Source organism: Wyeomyia smithii, chromosome 3 (genome assembly GCF_029784165.1).
Source record: "Wyeomyia smithii strain HCP4-BCI-WySm-NY-G18 chromosome 3, ASM2978416v1, whole genome shotgun sequence".
In the NCBI taxonomy this organism is placed as follows: domain Eukaryota; kingdom Metazoa; phylum Arthropoda; class Insecta; order Diptera; family Culicidae; genus Wyeomyia; species Wyeomyia smithii.
In genome coordinates this window covers 276326044-276344173 of record NC_073696.1, presented here as the reverse complement: position 1 = coordinate 276344173, position 18130 = coordinate 276326044, and the positions used below count along the sequence as shown (strand labels likewise).

Here is an 18130-nt window from a genome sequence, read left to right as displayed (position 1 = left end):
CTTCGGCCTCTGATTGGTCGTTATATGATTGCTTCCCAAGCACGGTCGACAGAATCATAGACCTTGCCATTTGAAATGTGCTATTTGGCCTATATAAGAGCCTGTTTCACCCGAACCCGCTCATTATAATTCTAGGCTGCAACAACAGCAGTCCTCCCTTAGCAGCAGCAGTGGATATAGCAGCAGTAACAGTGCAGCGGGCAACGGCCACAGCTGTGGTATGGCAACGGACAGCGGAGCGCGTCTCAGCATCGATAGCAGCAGGACCAGGTGATGCAGGACAGCGGATACCAAAGACAACAGAAGCGTCTACTACTGTGGTAACGAGGATAGCGCAGCGGTTGACGTGGGTCTCAGCGTTTATATAAGCAGGGCCAGCTGTTGCAGTGTGGCATTTTGGTGAAATGCTGTCTCTGATCGATAGCAGGCACACTAGCAAATGCATCCAATGAAAAGAACGTTCTGGAAAACTTTTCAGTGTTTATTTCCCCCAAGGAATACTTTATTTGCACTGCCAGTGATAACGAAAAGATGTGATCGGCATCTTATCAAACATTGAATTTAACATCAAATTGTCTTTCTCAGGATGAAATAAAAACCTAATTGAAGAGTTAATATTATCTCTTAAATCATTTTACACTTTCAAGAAATTTGGAACATATACATATATGGCTTCATCTCAGTGTCTCAGAACGTACTGAATCATCATTTCTTTCAGTCATGAGCACAATATCCGAAAAGCTTTCACTATCAGCATAAAAATTAATTTTTCATATAATCAAAATTAAAAAATTATCAAGTCCAAAACATGACAAGCAACTATATTATCAAGAATGGTCCATCCTTGTTGAAGCGCGAAATTTGAATGATCTGATTAGTCGTTAATATGATTGCTTCTCAAGCACGGTCGACAGAATCATACCCCTTGCCATTTTAAATTTGCTACTTGCTAAAGTTGACTCATTTTGACAATACATGAGCCATCTAGTTTTGAGTGTTAAATCAGCTTTTCACTGTTTATTTTATCACAAGGAATACTTTATTCGCACTGTCAGTGATAACGCCAAGATGTGATCAGTATCTTATCCGATATTGAATTGAACAACAGATTAAAAAATGATTGACACGCAAGCAGCCGGGTTTTCTTGTGAAAGTATTCTACTTCATCCTTGCGGTCGTGGCTTTGCACACAACCCTCCTGTGATTTTTTATTCATATTACTAAGTTTTTTTATATTTGTTATGTTTCAGACTTAAAACGACTTGTTATTCGTGCAAAAACTTGAAATAATAAACGATTTGCAATGAGCCAGAAAACTCTAAATAAAAATATAAAGCCTTTATCATTACATTCTGAACTGAAAAAACTTCGAATAAGTTTTTGAAATAGCCCTCTAGAGACAAATTGACAGATAAACTCAAAAAAGATTCCTGGAGTGATTTCAGGAATTTTGATATACATATTGCTAGGGTTTCTATCCACTCATGTTGGTGGCCACATAGGGCCCTATGGGAATCTGCTCCGGTACGACCATTTCGAGGACAACCCATCAGTTGGACTCTAAATAGATATGAATCGATTCCTGGAGTAATTTCAGGAATTTTGATATACATATTGCTAGGGTTTCTATCCACTCATGTTGGTGGCCATTTAGGGCCCCACGGGAATCTGCTCCAGAGTGGTCATTTCGAGGATAACTCGGAAAATGGACTCAGAATTTATAAAAGTCAACTTCTGGAGTGATTTCATGGATTCCGATACCAATATTGTTTGGTTTTATTGCCAATTGTTACAATTTGTCTCGCATCTTGAACCTGGCTCCGGAGATCCGGATTTGCAGGAACCATATGGGGACCAATGGCTCTTTAGGTCCCGTATACTAGAAATAGACAAATTTTCCAATCTTTTGACGGGTCAAGATTGAAAATCGGTCAAGAATTAAAGAAGTAAGAAGCATTTCATTTTGGTGGGTACCCGGGTACCCTGCCGAGTACTTACGTGTGTTAAAATTGCCGAGTACATAATGGTTAAACAAGATTTCAATGGCTGCAACAAAACTCCCTTTACCTTACTTCTGACAAAGGCGCCCTAGCAGTGGCGCGCCTACTGCGCATACGCGTTATCTGTCAGGACGAATATCGATTACTGACCAAAACACACAGCTGCTGCCCATCCAATCTGCAATGTGAAAAAGTCTTACGCTACGCTTCAAACAAAAACAGTTTTCCTTCCAACCGACAACCATAGTTAACAAAATCTACCCTAGCATGATGGCCCTCCTAGCACTGATTGTAGTTAACACGCTCGTATTCGCGGCCAGCACACTGCAAATCGCGACAGCCAAAGGACCGCACCATCCGCGGGGAGAATACTCGGCCCGGAGCCGGAAACTGGACGAGCATTTACACGCCAAGGATAAGTGAGTATACGATTCCAAAGAAAACTCTCTATATGAGTAAACACATACAAACCTTTTTCCAGCCACATTCAGCAGGACCTGAAACATTTGTCCCTCGGCGAGGAAGATCTCGCGAAAATGTCCGACGAGGAGAAAAATTTTTACTTCTTCAAACTGCACGATTCCGATAACAACGACCACTTGGACGGGTTGGAAATTTTGCATGCCGCCACGCATCACTCGGACGGTCACGTGCACAAGCTGGAGCGGGAAAACGACAACGAAGCGTCGGAAAACTCTGTGATAGGTTCACTGTTCTATGGTTAGATTGGTAACACACAAGAAAAAATAAAAACAAACATTTACAGATGTCATCGATGACTTCATAGCCTACGCCGACTTAGACCAGAATGGATTGCTTACTTATCCGGAATACATGAAGGCAATCAACACGGATGACTGGAGCAAAGTAGTCGAGACGACTGAACCTTCGGCACTGGATTCTAGTTAAATCAGAAAATAAAAACCGGATTAAGTGGTGAAGCTGTGCCATTTACAATTTATTATCTACAGATACGAAACGGATTGGTATGACGCTTTTTCGCTAGATGTGACAAGGATAAATCATCTCGCAGGGTGCACCCTGCAGTCCCTCCATTACAGCCCGATCCATTTGCAACAGCAGTCGGTTGTATTTTTCATCTTTCGAAATTTCCGGATCGAAGATCTCCACCCCCTGTACCAGTGCGTGGGCTGCCCTGGAATACTCGCTGGCAGTACGCGGTGCTCGGCAGGCGGATTGCAGCATGCAGCCCTCCTGGCCGGAACCTTCCGCCGCTAGGTAACCAATCATGAGACCAGCTTCGCCGGGTTGGAAAAACAATCCTACATCATGGAAACAGGCGGAAAGAGAAATTGCCCGATTATGTCAGCACCCTGATGTATTGCATCATTTAGACTTTTGCTATTGTATCATACCTGCAGTGTCTCAGTCACTGCCGCTCAATTTACCTAGATAATTTTTCTGGTTATTGTGATCACCAAGCGGAACCCGAAGACAATGCTCATGCTTAGCTTGCCACTGTGAGCCGTCAGCGAGCATTGACTTCTTCCTGAAGGTGACACAATTTTCGTGTGTGGCACTTACCCTCTTCACTCCGGCCTCGAGCGAAGTGTCCCCAGTTTCCGGCCCCGATTAGTCCGGCGGAAAAGATTAGCGCCTTCAGCAGGAACAGAACCAGCAAATTGGTAAGATTTAAGCTCAGTACCTGGGTTGGGAAAAGCAGAAGTTTTACTTAAATATAAGAAATGACACACTCTCATGTATGTTTTTTTTTTTTGTGGTTTAAACGTTGATCGTGAAGCGCCTAGCGCTGGCAATGGGTAACGCTTTTTTCCTAAAACAAAAGAGCAATTCAAGGACAGGAAGAGGAGCGCCATTGTCATTGAGTAACGAAGTTTTTGGTTTGAGTGAGTTTTCTTCTGGAGCCTTAAGTGATTTTGATTTCGGTTTCAAACATGTCCTCTTAGTATTGAAGGTTATGTTGGTTTTTTCGGCAGAAATAAATTGGAAACCTGTGGAAAATAATTTGATCAGACTAGGCCTGATTTGATGGTAACACACGAACCCGATAGTGAAGGGCTGGTGAATATCTCAAAAAATTTATTTTGGAACATGGTAAAGTTGAATTACAACAAAATCATTAATCTTCAGCTATTTTTTTTTCTATTGTATGGACCCCACTGCGACCAGTATAGTTTTTCGATCTTTTGTGGCATTGTTCGGACGTTTTTGCTGTTCGCACATTTTTGTTTATTTTGTACCATTTTGCAGTGTTACTTATTGAGAATGTTGCAAATGTTGCAAATGTTGAAATGTTGCAACAGACGTTTACTATAATATTCTTAATAAAAGCTGTGAAAAATATCTTTTAATAACAGCTGCCTGATTTGCCATGGTTCGTTAACGTTTTCATAAGAAATGGCTTTACCAAAAATTGTACTGAAATCACACTTTCCGAGCGAAAATTACCAGATTTTTGATGAACGGGTAGAATAATAGTGTCTTTAAAAGATAAGCAACCAATTTCACTAGAACAACATTCAAAATTTGAAAAAAACTAGTGGTCCAATTAATGGTAAAAAAGTACTGTTTTCCTTATTTCGACACGCTTCATTTCGAACAGGAGCGATCAGCACGCTGTCTCGCTGAGTACCTGAATAGACTTTTATTTACATCGAAGTAACACAGCGAATCATAGTTACCATGTGTCATGATCGTGTTATTGTTACAAGTTACAAATTGGTGAAAAATATACTGAAGCAGCTGTTCCTGAGTGTCTCCAAGCAATAAAAAGTGGTGTTTAATAATAAAAAATGGTGCTTCCACGATCCACCGTAATGTTCCATGCAAGCAAGAAGTGGTCAGGAAAACCACGAAAAGGAAAACCAGCTGCATTGTAAAGGATTCCCCATTTCGAAAGAGCGGCAGCGGTAGTCTACAGTTGCAAGATTCATCTCAGAAAATCCTCGTCTTTCAAGGTTTGTATGAAATATTAAGAATTACTTTGGAGGATTGACTACGAAGCGAGTAAAAATGGCCACACGATCTATGGATGGTCCTTTATGATTCGAAGCAATCTGCGGCATGGTGCAATTGTTCACAATTACCTGTTACACAGCGGATTAGAAAATTATTCAAGTAGACCTGGCCCAAACTAGGAAATTGTTGTGGTCCAAATTAGGAAACCGTGGCCCATTAGAGGAAACTGCAGCGATGATTTTTTTCTTTCATTATAAGGAAACAGAGGTATTATCTTGTTGTTTTTCATGCAGGAAAGATAGAAAACATGTTACTTCATGTTTATACATGATGAAATACTTAATTCAGTTGAGATATTCACACTTATTCTTGCAAAATATGCAGCTACACTACTAAGTGGTCCACTAAAGGCAGTTATACCCTACTTCCTTCTTTATCGACTCTATCAAGTCCTCCTGCTATAACGTGCAATAGTGTCTATGATATAATCGAAGCTTTAAACCAGTGGTCATCAACAAGTCTGGAGGAAAGATTTTGTGTGGAAGAGCCTGAGAATAAACCCATACTTAAAGTCCTTTTTGTCAACGAATGGCTTGGTTCTACTAAGATTCGAACCTATGACGAACCTATATAAATGGTAAGTGTAAAAGGCATGCAATTTCATCTGGGAAGCTACACCAAACCACGCACCCGGGGCCCAACACTTTGGGGGCCCCCACAATAGATTTCTTCCAATGACTATCGACATAAAAAAAATCGTGACACTTTGAAATAAAAACTTTTCGTTTTTGCACATGTGCTAGAATTGAACCGCACCAAAAACGAAACGTGCTAGAATCAAACGGGGTCTGTATCATGAAATTCTATTTCAAGCGTTCTGTAAAGTAATGATAACTGATTCATCATTGAATACATTAAAAATACAAGGCCGTTTAAGGTTGTCTTGAAAATGTTAACCAATAATCAAACCTTTTGATGTGATCAAACTTACATTGCAAGAGTTACGTAGATAATAATCTCAACCTATTTCGATGCGAAGAAATTTGTTTGATATGTTGAATATATGTTATCAATCAGTAACTCAAATGAGAGCATACATTTTTTTTGTTCAAAAATAATTTGAAATCTGCTCGTCTGATCAAATTGACTGAAACAAAAAAGCTTCAGGAAATTAAAAGGATTTTTAGACAAAAAAACTTTCAGGTTTACAAATTTGAACAAAAAAGCCGTGAATGAAAAAGTTCATTGGCGTCACATCAGAAACATCTTATCGTAAGCTAAGGCATGATTCAACATCTGCAAATCATCACAGTTATTGATATTTAATTGCCTTTTTTTTTTGTTGTGTGAACATGTCGCAATTCAAGCCGCTCAAGTGTCATTTAAAAAAAACTTGTGGATACAGAGTTGGAGGTGAAACGAATGCTCTCTACTGACGACAAATGATGCATTCGATCTGATTTAATCGATCTGAGCTAGTGAAGTTGTCATCTTCAGTGTACAACAATTCAGTAACGACCGCTTTGTATAGATCGATAACGGCGCCGGCCTCGTCAGTACGATCGTTAGGGCTAGGAAGGATGTTATAAGGCTGAGTTTACCTCTGCATCTCCACGACTGCGACAGAAAGGAAGGGTTGTGTCACCGTGGTAAGTGACTGAGTCGGACAGTGTTGCGCGTGAAGATCCCGCGGGACTATACGAGCAGCGCACGCAAATACACTTCACCACCGGAAGCATTTTAGGTCACCGTAATAATTGACGGAATCGAACAATGTTGCGCGCGAGTTCACTCATTACGAAAACGAACGATGAGTATCTTTCTTGCAAAATACGCGATCTTCCACTTACAATGCGTGTGAAAAAGCATCTACCACTCGTAGTATCCAGCTGTTTCTCTATTACCAAAACCCGGATACCTTCGAGGAAACAAATGCATGTCGGTTTCTCGCGGTTCGCGTTTCCCTTAATCACGTTATTTCACGAAAACTTCGACAAAACGGTTACAGTAAATAAATATCAGGGTACACCTCGCGAAGTCAAAACATTCCGGAACATTCATTTGAGCAAAACTCTCCGGGCCGGAAACGCGTTTACACCGAAGCACTGTGCACGATCGCTTTATTCTTTTCAACCGAGGCAGGTACTCGGGGACACGACATTTCACGCCGATTCTTTTTTTATTATCGATGCGAATCTTGCCTATTAAATATAAAAATTGGCAAAGTTTCATGCATCCAAAGCCCTGATAATTAAAAACATATGCAAATTTGCATATGAAACAAAACAGAGTTCAGAGTTTGTTTGCAAAATACCAGAACAAAATCAAAATGTAGTTATCATGGAATATAATAACTTTCATTTATTCTCCAAATACTAATTTCACTGACATACCATGTGTTCTCTTTATTAATAGAACAGCGTATTCTTCTCCATATCTTTACCGAGAATTTATTATAAGCAAACTAAACCACGCGGTGATCTATAACCATCGAATCTCACTCGGTGTTCTTCCATGTTATCGGTAGAAGCACAGATAACAGATATCCAAGCTAGAACAAAAAACTCCAGAAATCGCGTGTAAGATTTCAAAATCTTACTCGTTTGGAATGCTAACGACATCTTTCTGCAACTTGCGACTTTAACCACTTTAGTGATGGCAGCGCTGGATTTATAGTCAAAGCTGCAAGACGCATGAAAGTTCTCACAGATTATAGAGTCTCTGTTTTTGTGAGGTTTGTGTTTTTGAAGTAGAATACTTCTCTCAGGAAATCCGGCTACATAGGGATGTAAAATGTAAATCGAAAACCGAAAAAAGTGAAAAATATGTCCAATTTCAAATGCTAATAAATCGGTAAGTATTCGATGGATTTCCTTCGTTCTTGCAGCAATAGATTGGAAAATTTTCTAAGATTCTTCCCAAATGCAGATAATTGTAATTTTATTTTTCATACTATTGTACTATTGAAAATAGTCAAGCCTTGTAAAAACGAAAACTTCGGCCTCTGATTGGTCGTTATATGATTGCTTCCCAAGCACAGTCGACAGAATCATAGACCTTGCCATTTGAAACATGCTATTTGGCCTATATAAGAGCCTGTTTCACCCGAACCCGCTCATTATAATTCTAGGCTGCAACAACAGCAGTCCTCCCTTAGCAGCAGCAGTGGATATAGCAGCAGTAACAGTGCAGCGGGCAACGGCCACAGCTGTGGTATGGCAACGGACAGCGGAGCGCGTCTCAGCATCGATAGCAGCAGGACCAGGTGATGCAGGGCAGCGGATACCAAGGACAACAGAAGCGTCTACTACTGTGGTAACGAGGATAGCGCAGCGGTTGACGTGGGTCTCAGCGTCTATATAAGCAGGGCCAGCTGTTGCAGTGTGGCATTTTGGTGAAATGCTGTCTCTGAGCGATAGCAGGCTCACTAGCAAATGCATCCAATGAAAAGAACGTTCTGGAAAACTTTTCAGTGTTTATTTCCCCCAAGGAATACTTTATTCGCACTGCCAGTGATAACGAAAAGATGTGATCGGCATCTTATCGAACATTGAATTAAACATCAAACTGTCTTTTTCAGGATGAAATAAAAACCTAATTGAAGAGTTAATATTATCTCTTAAATCATTTTACACTTTCAAGAAATTTGGAACATATACATATATGGCTTCATCTCAGTGTCTCAGAACGTACTGAATCATCATTTATTTCAGTCATGAGCACAATATCCGAAAAGCTTTCACTATCAGCATAAAAATTAATTTTTCATATAATCAAAATTAAAAAATTATCAAGTCCAAAACATGACAAGCAACTATATCATTAAGAATGGTCCATCCTTGTTGAAGCGCGAAATTTGAATGATCTGATTAGTCTTCAATATGATTGCTTCTCAAGAACGGTCGACAGAATCATACCCCTTGCCATTTTAAATTTGCTACTTGCTAAAGTTGACTCATTTTGACAACACATGAGCCGTCTAGTTTTGAGTGTTAAATCAGCTTTTCACTGTTTATTCTATCACAAGGAATACTTTATTCGCACTGTCAGTGATAACGCCAAGATCTGATCGGTATCTTATCCGATATTGAATTGAACAACAGATTTAAAAATGATTGACACGCAAGCAGCCGGGCTTTCTTGTGAAAGTATTCTACTTCATCCTTGCGGTCGTGGCTTTGCACACAACCCTCCTGTGGTTTTTTCCATATTAACACTAAAACAAACAAATTCATCACAAATATAAACTGGGATTGAATAAAATTGTCAAAATAAGAAATCGAAAAAATAAGATTAAACCTTCGTTTTTCCACTAACTTGTGGAAAAGACATTGAAGTTCGATGTTGAAAATATATTTCCGTTCTTACACAACTTATATAATCAGAAATTCACAAAATTATATGCTCTCCCGACATTATGGACCACTATATCACTCTATAGTATTAAGTAGTAAGTCCCAGTATTAAGAGCCAGACGAACATTTTTTTGTTTCAAAGACAGAGATATTATTTTAAAGAGTATTTCCGACAGTGAGAGCGACATCGAGGGGAAGGTTAGAATATCATAGAGACATTGAATCAATTTTGATAATACATTATTCAATGTTTTTGTTTTTCTCATGCTTTGACTCATGTGTTTTGACAATAGAGGCCTTAAAACTCCATCGGAAAGAGTACAGCAGTCGAAGCTGGAAGGCAAGAGTTCGATTTACGGTACAGTCACCTGTCTTTTCGGGTTGGAAATTTGGTCGGCTGCCTTAGAGCATAAGCGTAATTAAATCAGTGTTTTACGGGGTAATATCGACTTTAAAGCATGATCGTAAAAATTCAGGATGAACGAGCATTAGTACCAGTTTCTACACCACTTGAAATGCTGATGCATAAACATATTCAAAAGTTATGCTTATTGGTGCAGGGTTTTCGCATAAAAGACATGCAGAATGTTGTTCACTTGCACTAAACATCTATTTGACTATCAAAAGTCATAAACATGCGTTAAAATCCAAAAAAAAAAAAGCCTAGCCGAAATTACTGGGTGGTCCATAATACTGGGAAAACCAAATTTCGTTACCAGCATAATGGACCAATATTTAGCAGCGCATAAAAATAGTAAAAATACAAAATTCGTAGCGGATATTCCATATTTTGATAAATACATTCCAATTATTTATATTTTCATTCATTTTGTTGAATAAAACTATGCTTTTCACGAATTCTAGCCTCATTTTCCACGACCGAATTTTTACGACTGTGATGAAAACAACAACAAATTATCAGCTAATGGGAATCTATCGAAATTAGCTGAAAAACTCACGAGTTTAGCTCATTAGTGCAGGGTTTTCGCATAAAAGGCATAAAGAGAAATGTTGTTCACGTCCATCGAACATCAATTTGACAGTTATTGAAATACGTTAAACAACAATTCAAACTTGCCCTATGGGTTGACCCATAATACTGGGATGACTCTAATCGGTCAAACAGAGAAAAAGTACCTGGCAAACATTGACATACATGTCAGGAAGCGGCAGTCCTGTCCACTGGTCTCGCAGCTGAATAATATATAATATATAGGGGGATTAGGGGCATAATGAGCACACACAGGGCGAAATGGGCACCCTTCTTTTATGTGAAACTACGCATTTTTCAATACAATATGGTATGTGGAACTCTTCCGTAGTTACTACAGTATCTCTTTATGTAGAACAAAAATGGGTTGGCTGTTTAAAATATGGAAATATATTGAAAAAATCAATTTGGTTCCCGGATGTTGGAAAAATTATTATTATTGCGCACTACAAAATAAGCTTCTACGGTCGTAGTATGTAGACACATCAATATGACGTATGTGTCGTTCCCAAAATTTCACCATCAATAAAGTTTTGATTTTAAGCTATAATTAGTATTAAAATCTCATGTTAACTTTAACTAATTCGATAGGGGCGAAATGGTCACCTTTAGGTGGGGTGAAATGAGCACACCTTGTCACATAAACTTACCTGAAATTCATCTCAGTAGACTTGTGAGTTTGTCTGTTTCCATAGTCAGTGTTTGTTTACAGTGATGGTGCGAACGAATATTAGAAAATCTTTGAGACCGAATCGGTCAGAAAAAGGGACTGCAGGCAGAATTGGCCACCATAAGGCGCGACGGGACATTCAAGATACAAGCCGCCAAGTATCACGGCATCCCGCGACCAACGTTGGCCCATTAGTTATACTTCTACGCAGTTTCAAGATATGTTCTATAAGAGTGCTCATTATACCCCGTGGGTGCTCATTATGCCCCAGTGGGGTGCTCATTGTGCCCCACACATCGGCTGATTGCGAGTTTTTGATGCATGAATCTAATTTGTGTTTTTCACCATTTAAGGGGTTATGTACCTTTTTAGTTTTCAAAAAACCGGAAAAATTTTTATTACATTATCTTCATATACAACATCTTGAGAACATTTCCACAAATTTTCATAAAGATTTGAGCAATAGGAAGAAAGTTAGAGCGATTTGCAACGCGCCTCGCCACGGCCGCATAAGCCAAACTTTAAACTTTACACGCGATTATCTCGGAATATCTAGAAAATCTATAACGAGCGTCTGGTCCAGACCAGTCCACATAAGCACTGAGGAAGACTGTATGTCACAGTCGAAATATATATTTGCGGACTGAATTTCAATATTTATTTCCAAAAAGTTTAGTAGAGTATAACGGAAACCGATAACTATTTCTTTGATTGATCTATCTCGGAATAGTTTTTTTTCCGGAAAATGCCTTTGCCGTGATCCTGATTGCGGGAAAACTACTGAACCGATTTCCTTCATCTTTTTTTTTAATTTTCGTTATAAAATTCGCCGGTCCTTGAACGATCGCTTTGTGAAACATACGGGTGCTTATTACGGGAGTCACTTCACGATGAAATCAGAGTGAAGTGAATAAAGTCCTATTACTGGACTCACGTTAGTGAGAAAAACGTCACAAAGTGACATCTGCCGTGAAATCTAGGTTATTATGAGTGTCATATGAGTGAAGTGAAAACAAAAAAAGCGTTTCGCGTGGAATGATTTCACGACCAGTTTGAACGGTGAAATGCTTTCACGAAGAAAGGGAAGTTTAAAAATCGATTGATTTGTGATCAAGTGTAAATATATATGGGATTTATTTTCCAGTAATAAGGCGAATCTTTTTTTTTTTTTTTTTTGAAAAAATCGGCTCTCTGGAACTTACAAATTTTTGAGCTGCAGCCAATGGAACGTAAGGGAAAATTTGACCTTTAAATTTCGTTTAGCGGTAGGGCTCAAAAGTTTCCTCTTGTCGAAAAATGTCCTCATGCAAAATTTCAGCTCAATCGACTTCCCGGAACTTAGAAATTTTTTGATGCTGGGAAACTCCCACATTTCACTTGTCCTATTCTCAATTTTGTCACCTCACTTGAGGTGGAATCGGGAACAGGTCTCAAAAAGTGAAAAAGTGAAAAGTGAAAAAAAGTGAGCGTGAGGGTGAAATATATTTCACAAAATTTTTAATGCAGTTTTTTGCGCTCAAAACGTGCATTTTTTGGGGAAATCGTTCCCGTTTGCACTGCAAACAAAATATTCATAAAAGCAATCGCTCAAGGACCCGGCACACTTCTAAACTAATGAAATAATATGAGTTTTTTTATTTCGGTTGATCCTCTGAGTCTCTATCAGGATCACCGCAAGCCTCTGCAAAAAATAGCGTTTCGGGTAAACGACCATTACTCCAGTAATAATTGATATATCTCAAAATCAACCGTATTTTCTTGTTGTTGATAAACTGTACTTTCAGAAAAATACCACTTTGATGCAATGAAAATGGTGCAATGCACTCAAAAATAAATTCAAACTTCCCTCATTTTTCTCGACCAAAAAGGTATATAACCCCTTAACGATAAACGTTTCAAGTTCTGAATAGTGTACCTTTAATTATAGATAGTTAATTCAAATTTTACACTGAAGACAGCTTAAAATTTTTGTCGTTTTCCATGCTTAAATCAGCAACCAAGTTAGGGTGCACATTATGCTCCTATTCCCCCTATATCTCGCCTTGGATACGGAACCTGGATGAAACGAAGAAAAAAACACAAAAAACATGCCAACATACATGTTTTTGTACGCCATGACGAATGTTCCGGTTAACTGCCGGAAGGCCGCTCGCAAGGACATATTTTTTTTTCCTTTAACAATCCGAAATAAGTATACCGTGCTGGACCGAAATCCGTACACCTAAGCACATGATAATCTTCGACGGTCAATATAAAATCAAGAAATCACATATTGACATGTTTACTTATAAGTCTACTTATATTTTATCACTATTTTCAAGCTAAATGATTAAAATCACTCTGAAACTCGAAAAAATCATGTTTTAATAGAACATGTTTTGAATCGAAATCCGTACACAGTTTTTTGGCTGAATCAAAACCCGTACACTTTTGAATCGAAATCCGCACACACGCGATATAGACTGGATTAGAGTCCATACAGAAATAAATCGAAATTCGTATGGATATAGAAGTACATAAATGAACATCTTTTATTCATTATTTATCTTTAAATTTACGAATAAATATATTTTGAGGATCAATTTGTTCCTAAAGTTTCACACGGTTTTCTAATTTTTTATATCAGCTGAAATAGTGCAATTTTCGTAGCGTTTCGTTGCGGCACCCCTTATTGTAGCAACCGGAACGCCGGAACCTTTCGAAGCTTCCCGGTACGACTTTCCCTAGCGCACCTCAGTCACAGCTCGTTTAAAATTGTTTGCCGTATATTTATACTTGTTTTCTTCCATTATATGCTGAAAACAAGAAGAAAGTTCAACAATATATGCATGATACACACGCTGTACGGATTTCGATTCAAGCAATTAACAAGGATCAAAATCCGTACGGCACAGTTTTTGTTGAATAAGTACAATTTACACTATTCACCAGACAATATACAGCTCGAAAATGACGAAGACTTACCTTTTCCATCAATTTCAAGAAGATTCACAGAGTAAAACACGTATATCCCACTTGAAAAACGTTTTCATCTGAAGAACGTTTTCTTAGTAGATTCTCTAACGATACAACGAAATGACAACTGAAACCGATACACGATCGATTTTTTATTTTTATTATTGTTTTTGTTTCATGGCCTACTGACGCATAGTTTAATTTAACAGAAGGCCAACAGCTCAACGGACATGTACATGTAACTATCATATGAATTTTAATTTTTATAATGCTTAAAATTGAAGAAAAACGTCAAGGTGTACGGATTTCGATACTGTACGGGTTTCGATCCAGCACGGTACAAATGGTAAATAAGAACGTAACTATTTTTGCGCAATTAAGCCGAAAATAGAAATTAATGGCGGTTTTCAATTAGTACACGTTATATAGTAGAAGAAAAAGCTCGGTAAAATTATGATATAAATCAAAATAAGGTTTCTAGTACCTGGATCAAATTTTTAAATCTGGCGATGAGATTAGATTTTTGTTTGTTAATTTTTGGCAGAATTTTGAAAACTCACAGTTTACAGTTTCAGGCAAAATAATAGTTTACATTTTCAGGCAAAATATTACCAAATTCCAAAATATTTCTTTATATGAACTTTTTTTCTGGATCAAGTTCTGACATGTTTCGAACTATTTTTTTTAGTAAATTAAAACGATTCACTATTCAAATTGGAATTTGTCAAAAAAAATTTCTTTTATACTGGTAAACGTAACAAAAAATTAAGTAATTAAAAAACTAAACTGAACACTGAAACATAGCTAAAAAGATAGGTACACAGTAGGGTGTCCCAAAAAAAATCGATGTTGAAAAAGTCAAGGTTTTAAAATCGTTTTTTTGACACGGCTAAAATAAGTCAAGGTGCTCACCCTAAATTGAAAAATAATGTTATTTATAGCATTTTTGTAGAACATTTCGACTTTCTAAAAAATCGTTTTCAGGTTGCCCAAACGTGATTCATGGAAAAATGACTTTTTTGAGCTACAGAACCACCCTTTTGCACTTTTTTCAAATCTGTTCGATTTCTACATTTTTCCGTATATTTTTTTATTTTTGTGGGGTTGTTTTTGAATATTTTGCATGGTTTGGTTCAGCATCGCATCCAATTATTTGACTCACAGAGCCACAACGTCACAACATCACATCACAAAAAAAAGAATTTTTCTCATAATTTTTAGACAAAACCCTTCAAAACACATATAAAAACTTTTTTGATCAAGAACTGAAATTTTTACTGCTAAGCGGAATTTAAGACGAAAATTTACATGAACAAAGATCCTTGATATCTTATCGGGGGGGCTGAGATATTGGCGTTTTTACATGTGACGGAAAACTATGCATTTTGTCAAAAATGCCACTTAAGCTCAATATCTCCATTGCACAGTGTTTTATTTCGCCGTTTGTATGTATAATCTCTCAACTAGTGATTCAAATGTTGATTATGGCCATAAGGTATGTTCGGAGAAGTTTCGGGATATTCAAAAATGCATCCTTGAATGTAGAAAGATGGGTGAAATTTTTTTTATTTGTGTTTTGAAGGATTTTATCTAAAAATTATTTGAAAAAAAAATTCTGTAAAGTTTCATGGGCTCTGGGAGTCAAAAAACTAAAATGCAATGCTGAATTGAACCATGCAAAATATTGAAAAACAACCCCACAGAAATAAAAAAAAAAAGAAAAATGTAGAAATCGAACAGATTTGGAAAAAGTGCAAAAGAGTGGGTTTGTATCTTAAAAAAGTCATTTTTTTTCATAAATCACGTTTGGGCAACCTGAGAACAATTTTTTAGAAAGTCGAAATGTTCTACAAGAATGCTATAAATAACATTATCTTTCAATTTAGGGCTGAGCACCTTGACTTTTTCAACATCGATCATTTTTGGGACATCCTAGTACACAGTCAATGTTTATTTATATTGACAACGACAACATTCAAAATTTAGATATTAGACTAGAGGTGAGTTCTGTTTTTAGCACGATCTGCATATTTTTTTCTGTTTCCCATTTAATTCTTAACTCATCACCAATCACCTATTCTTGAATTATAGACCATTGAAAAGGGTCTCGCTTTAGTGAATGCATTTTTCACAAACCCGTATAGGGTTTTTGATCCTGGTTCGAACCATGCCGAACCAATGTTACAGGAATGGAATAATATTCATGTCTTAATGTTTCGAAACTGTTCTTGCTTGAATATAATTGGTTTGGATACCATATAATAATGACGACAAACCAGGTCGTATATGAACAACCAAAGCCAAATTCAATGCTTTTTTAATTGTAAATAATTGAACTTAAGGCTGTAATTTTTATTATGTAAAAAAAATCCTATGTTAAGACAGATATCGACAGCATGTTATGCAATCTTTCTTATCTAAAATAACCGAATTTAATATGATTATTCGGGATTTTTCGTAATAGTTCGAACCAGGATCAATTTTGACATGGTTCAAACCAGGATCAAAAACCCTATCACAAAAAGCAACTTTTGGTGCCACTAATTTCTATTAAAGTTGAACTTTCTGTAACATTAGGCCGTCTTCAAAAAGTACACACTAGTCTTTTACTTGGCACAGTTATCTGAATCGATCATCCGGGAATCGGTTTTCAGACAATCCTCAAAGGACACAAATCTCTGAAGTTAACAGTTAAATAGGCCTTCAGGTTTAAATAACGAACAATAGAATCCTCAACTTACACTCTCACGAACTCATTCAAACTATCAAACTATGGATTTATCTGTTCTAACTTTCATTTCTGTTATTTGATGAGCATTTCAATGTTATTCAGAGTAAATTTAGCTTGAAACAAAGCATTGAAAAACACGAGATACGTAACAACATTCATCACAACCACCCACCTGACTATTCCCAGCGGATCGGCTGATCATTTCCTTCGCGAACGAAACCGCCAACTGTCCGGCAGGGCTTGCAATAAGTTGCTGTGCCGTTTCGGCGAAACCCCGTCCTACCGTCGTATCTGGGCGCCCGTTCGGAGCACCGTTTCCACCGTGCCGATCGATATCGTTTCCCTCGAAATCACGCACTTGACCGTTAATTTCGGCGATCACCAAAGCCAACAGCAGCGCACCGAGGGCCAACGAAGAGATCCTCAAGAGTCGCATCCTTTCTGCGAGATGTTGTTTTCACTCACTTCTGCGATATGAATTGATTGCAGCTTTTTCGAAAGGCTACACAAAACTAAACTCTTGCTTTCGCAATCAAAGCAATATAAGTAAGTTTTCGTATTCCGAATATCCCTTTCGTTAGACTGTGGAATGCGGCTGCTACCTGAGCCTATTCTGAAGCCTAAGTCAGTGCCTAAACAATAAAAGGCTGCACCTGCATCTGTTTTACCTGATACAAAAAAGAGGGAGAGAAAACAAAAAGCCACCACGAAGGTGGAAGGAGTCAAACCGGCAACCCAAAATCTGCGAGGAACTTTTTTCTTCCTCCTACCTGTTGTGAGTGACAAGAGTCTGAAAGAGACGTTTTTCCTATGATTGCCCATAAACAATAGAATGCGAAGCAGCAGCAGTGCTATTATGACTTCACTCAGTCCGCGGTTTCCGTAAATGCGACTCCGTGATTTGTGTTAACTTTGAATCGACGACACGAAGCAGACAGAAGCCAAGCGGAAAATTTGACAATTTTGCTGTGTTTGTTTGTCCCGTCCACCGCTTCGGATGATGATGATCTCCCAAGGGTTGATGATCTACAACATTGAGGATAGTGAATGATTTGATTATGTAATTATGTCGGAACGTTTATTATTTCTTATTGAGCAGTTTTGTGTGAATTGTTATGCTTTGGGTTAAATTTATGTTTGTATAAACAGTATTTTAAACATAAATAAGCCTGAACAAGTATGCATAACATGTAAATTAAATCTTTACAAAATAGAATATCAAAAATAAATAGGGTAAATAATTCATTTATGAAGAATGAAAAGTTTTACGTTAAACAATGAATAAATTATAAAAAAAATTCTCCCAAAGTGATAGGGCGACATCCATAAATTACGTAACGCAAAAACCCCCATTTTTGTACCCCCATCCCCCCATATGTAACGAAACGTAACGCCAACACCTACCACCCATGAAAATTACGTAACGCTGTAGAAGAAATTGCTTGATAAAAATGCTCGTTTTTGGAGAGTCTCTCCAGAGATTTTTTG

General features: G+C 37.8%; 2 protein-coding genes across 2 annotated transcripts; one reads left to right on the top strand and one right to left on the bottom strand.

The window, feature by feature from the left end:
• Nucleotides 1-2126: 2126 nt before the first annotated feature.
• Nucleotides 2127-2941, top strand: LOC129727049 (multiple coagulation factor deficiency protein 2 homolog). The gene is made up of 3 exons (XM_055684441.1): nucleotides 2127-2419; nucleotides 2482-2705; nucleotides 2767-2941. The coding sequence occupies exons 1-3, from the start codon at nucleotides 2268-2270 to the stop codon at nucleotides 2907-2909; spliced, it is 519 nt and encodes a 172-aa protein (XP_055540416.1). The 5' UTR covers nucleotides 2127-2267; the 3' UTR covers nucleotides 2910-2941.
• On the bottom strand, nucleotides 2936-17518 carry LOC129727048 (uncharacterized). The gene is made up of 4 exons (XM_055684439.1): nucleotides 17413-17518; nucleotides 16815-17310; nucleotides 3546-3666; nucleotides 2936-3283 (listed from the first exon to the last, which is right to left on the bottom strand). Exons 2-4 carry the CDS (start codon nucleotides 17076-17078, stop codon nucleotides 3003-3005), a joined length of 666 nt encoding a protein of 221 aa, XP_055540414.1. The 5' UTR covers nucleotides 17079-17310; nucleotides 17413-17518; the 3' UTR covers nucleotides 2936-3002.
• Between the last annotated feature and the right edge of the window lie 612 nt (nucleotides 17519-18130).

Coding starts and splice junctions, on each gene's coding strand:
- LOC129727049 (XM_055684441.1), top strand. CDS start 2,268: ATGATGGCCCTCCTAGCACTGATTGTAGTTAACACGCTCGTATTCGCG. Junction 2,420..2,481: donor CATTTACACGCCAAGGATAA/GTGAGTATACGA, acceptor ACCTTTTTCCAG/CCACATTCAGCAGGACCTGA. Junction 2,706..2,766: donor GTCGGAAAACTCTGTGATAG/GTTCACTGTTCT, acceptor AAACATTTACAG/ATGTCATCGATGACTTCATA.
- LOC129727048 (XM_055684439.1), bottom strand. CDS start 17,078: ATGCGACTCTTGAGGATCTCTTCGTTGGCCCTCGGTGCGCTGCTGTTG. Junction 3,667..16,814: donor GATCCGCTGGGAATAGTCAG/GTGGGTGGTTGT, acceptor TTCCCAACCCAG/GTACTGAGCTTAAATCTTAC. Junction 3,284..3,545: donor TCGAGGCCGGAGTGAAGAGG/GTAAGTGCCACA, acceptor TCCATGATGTAG/GATTGTTTTTCCAACCCGGC.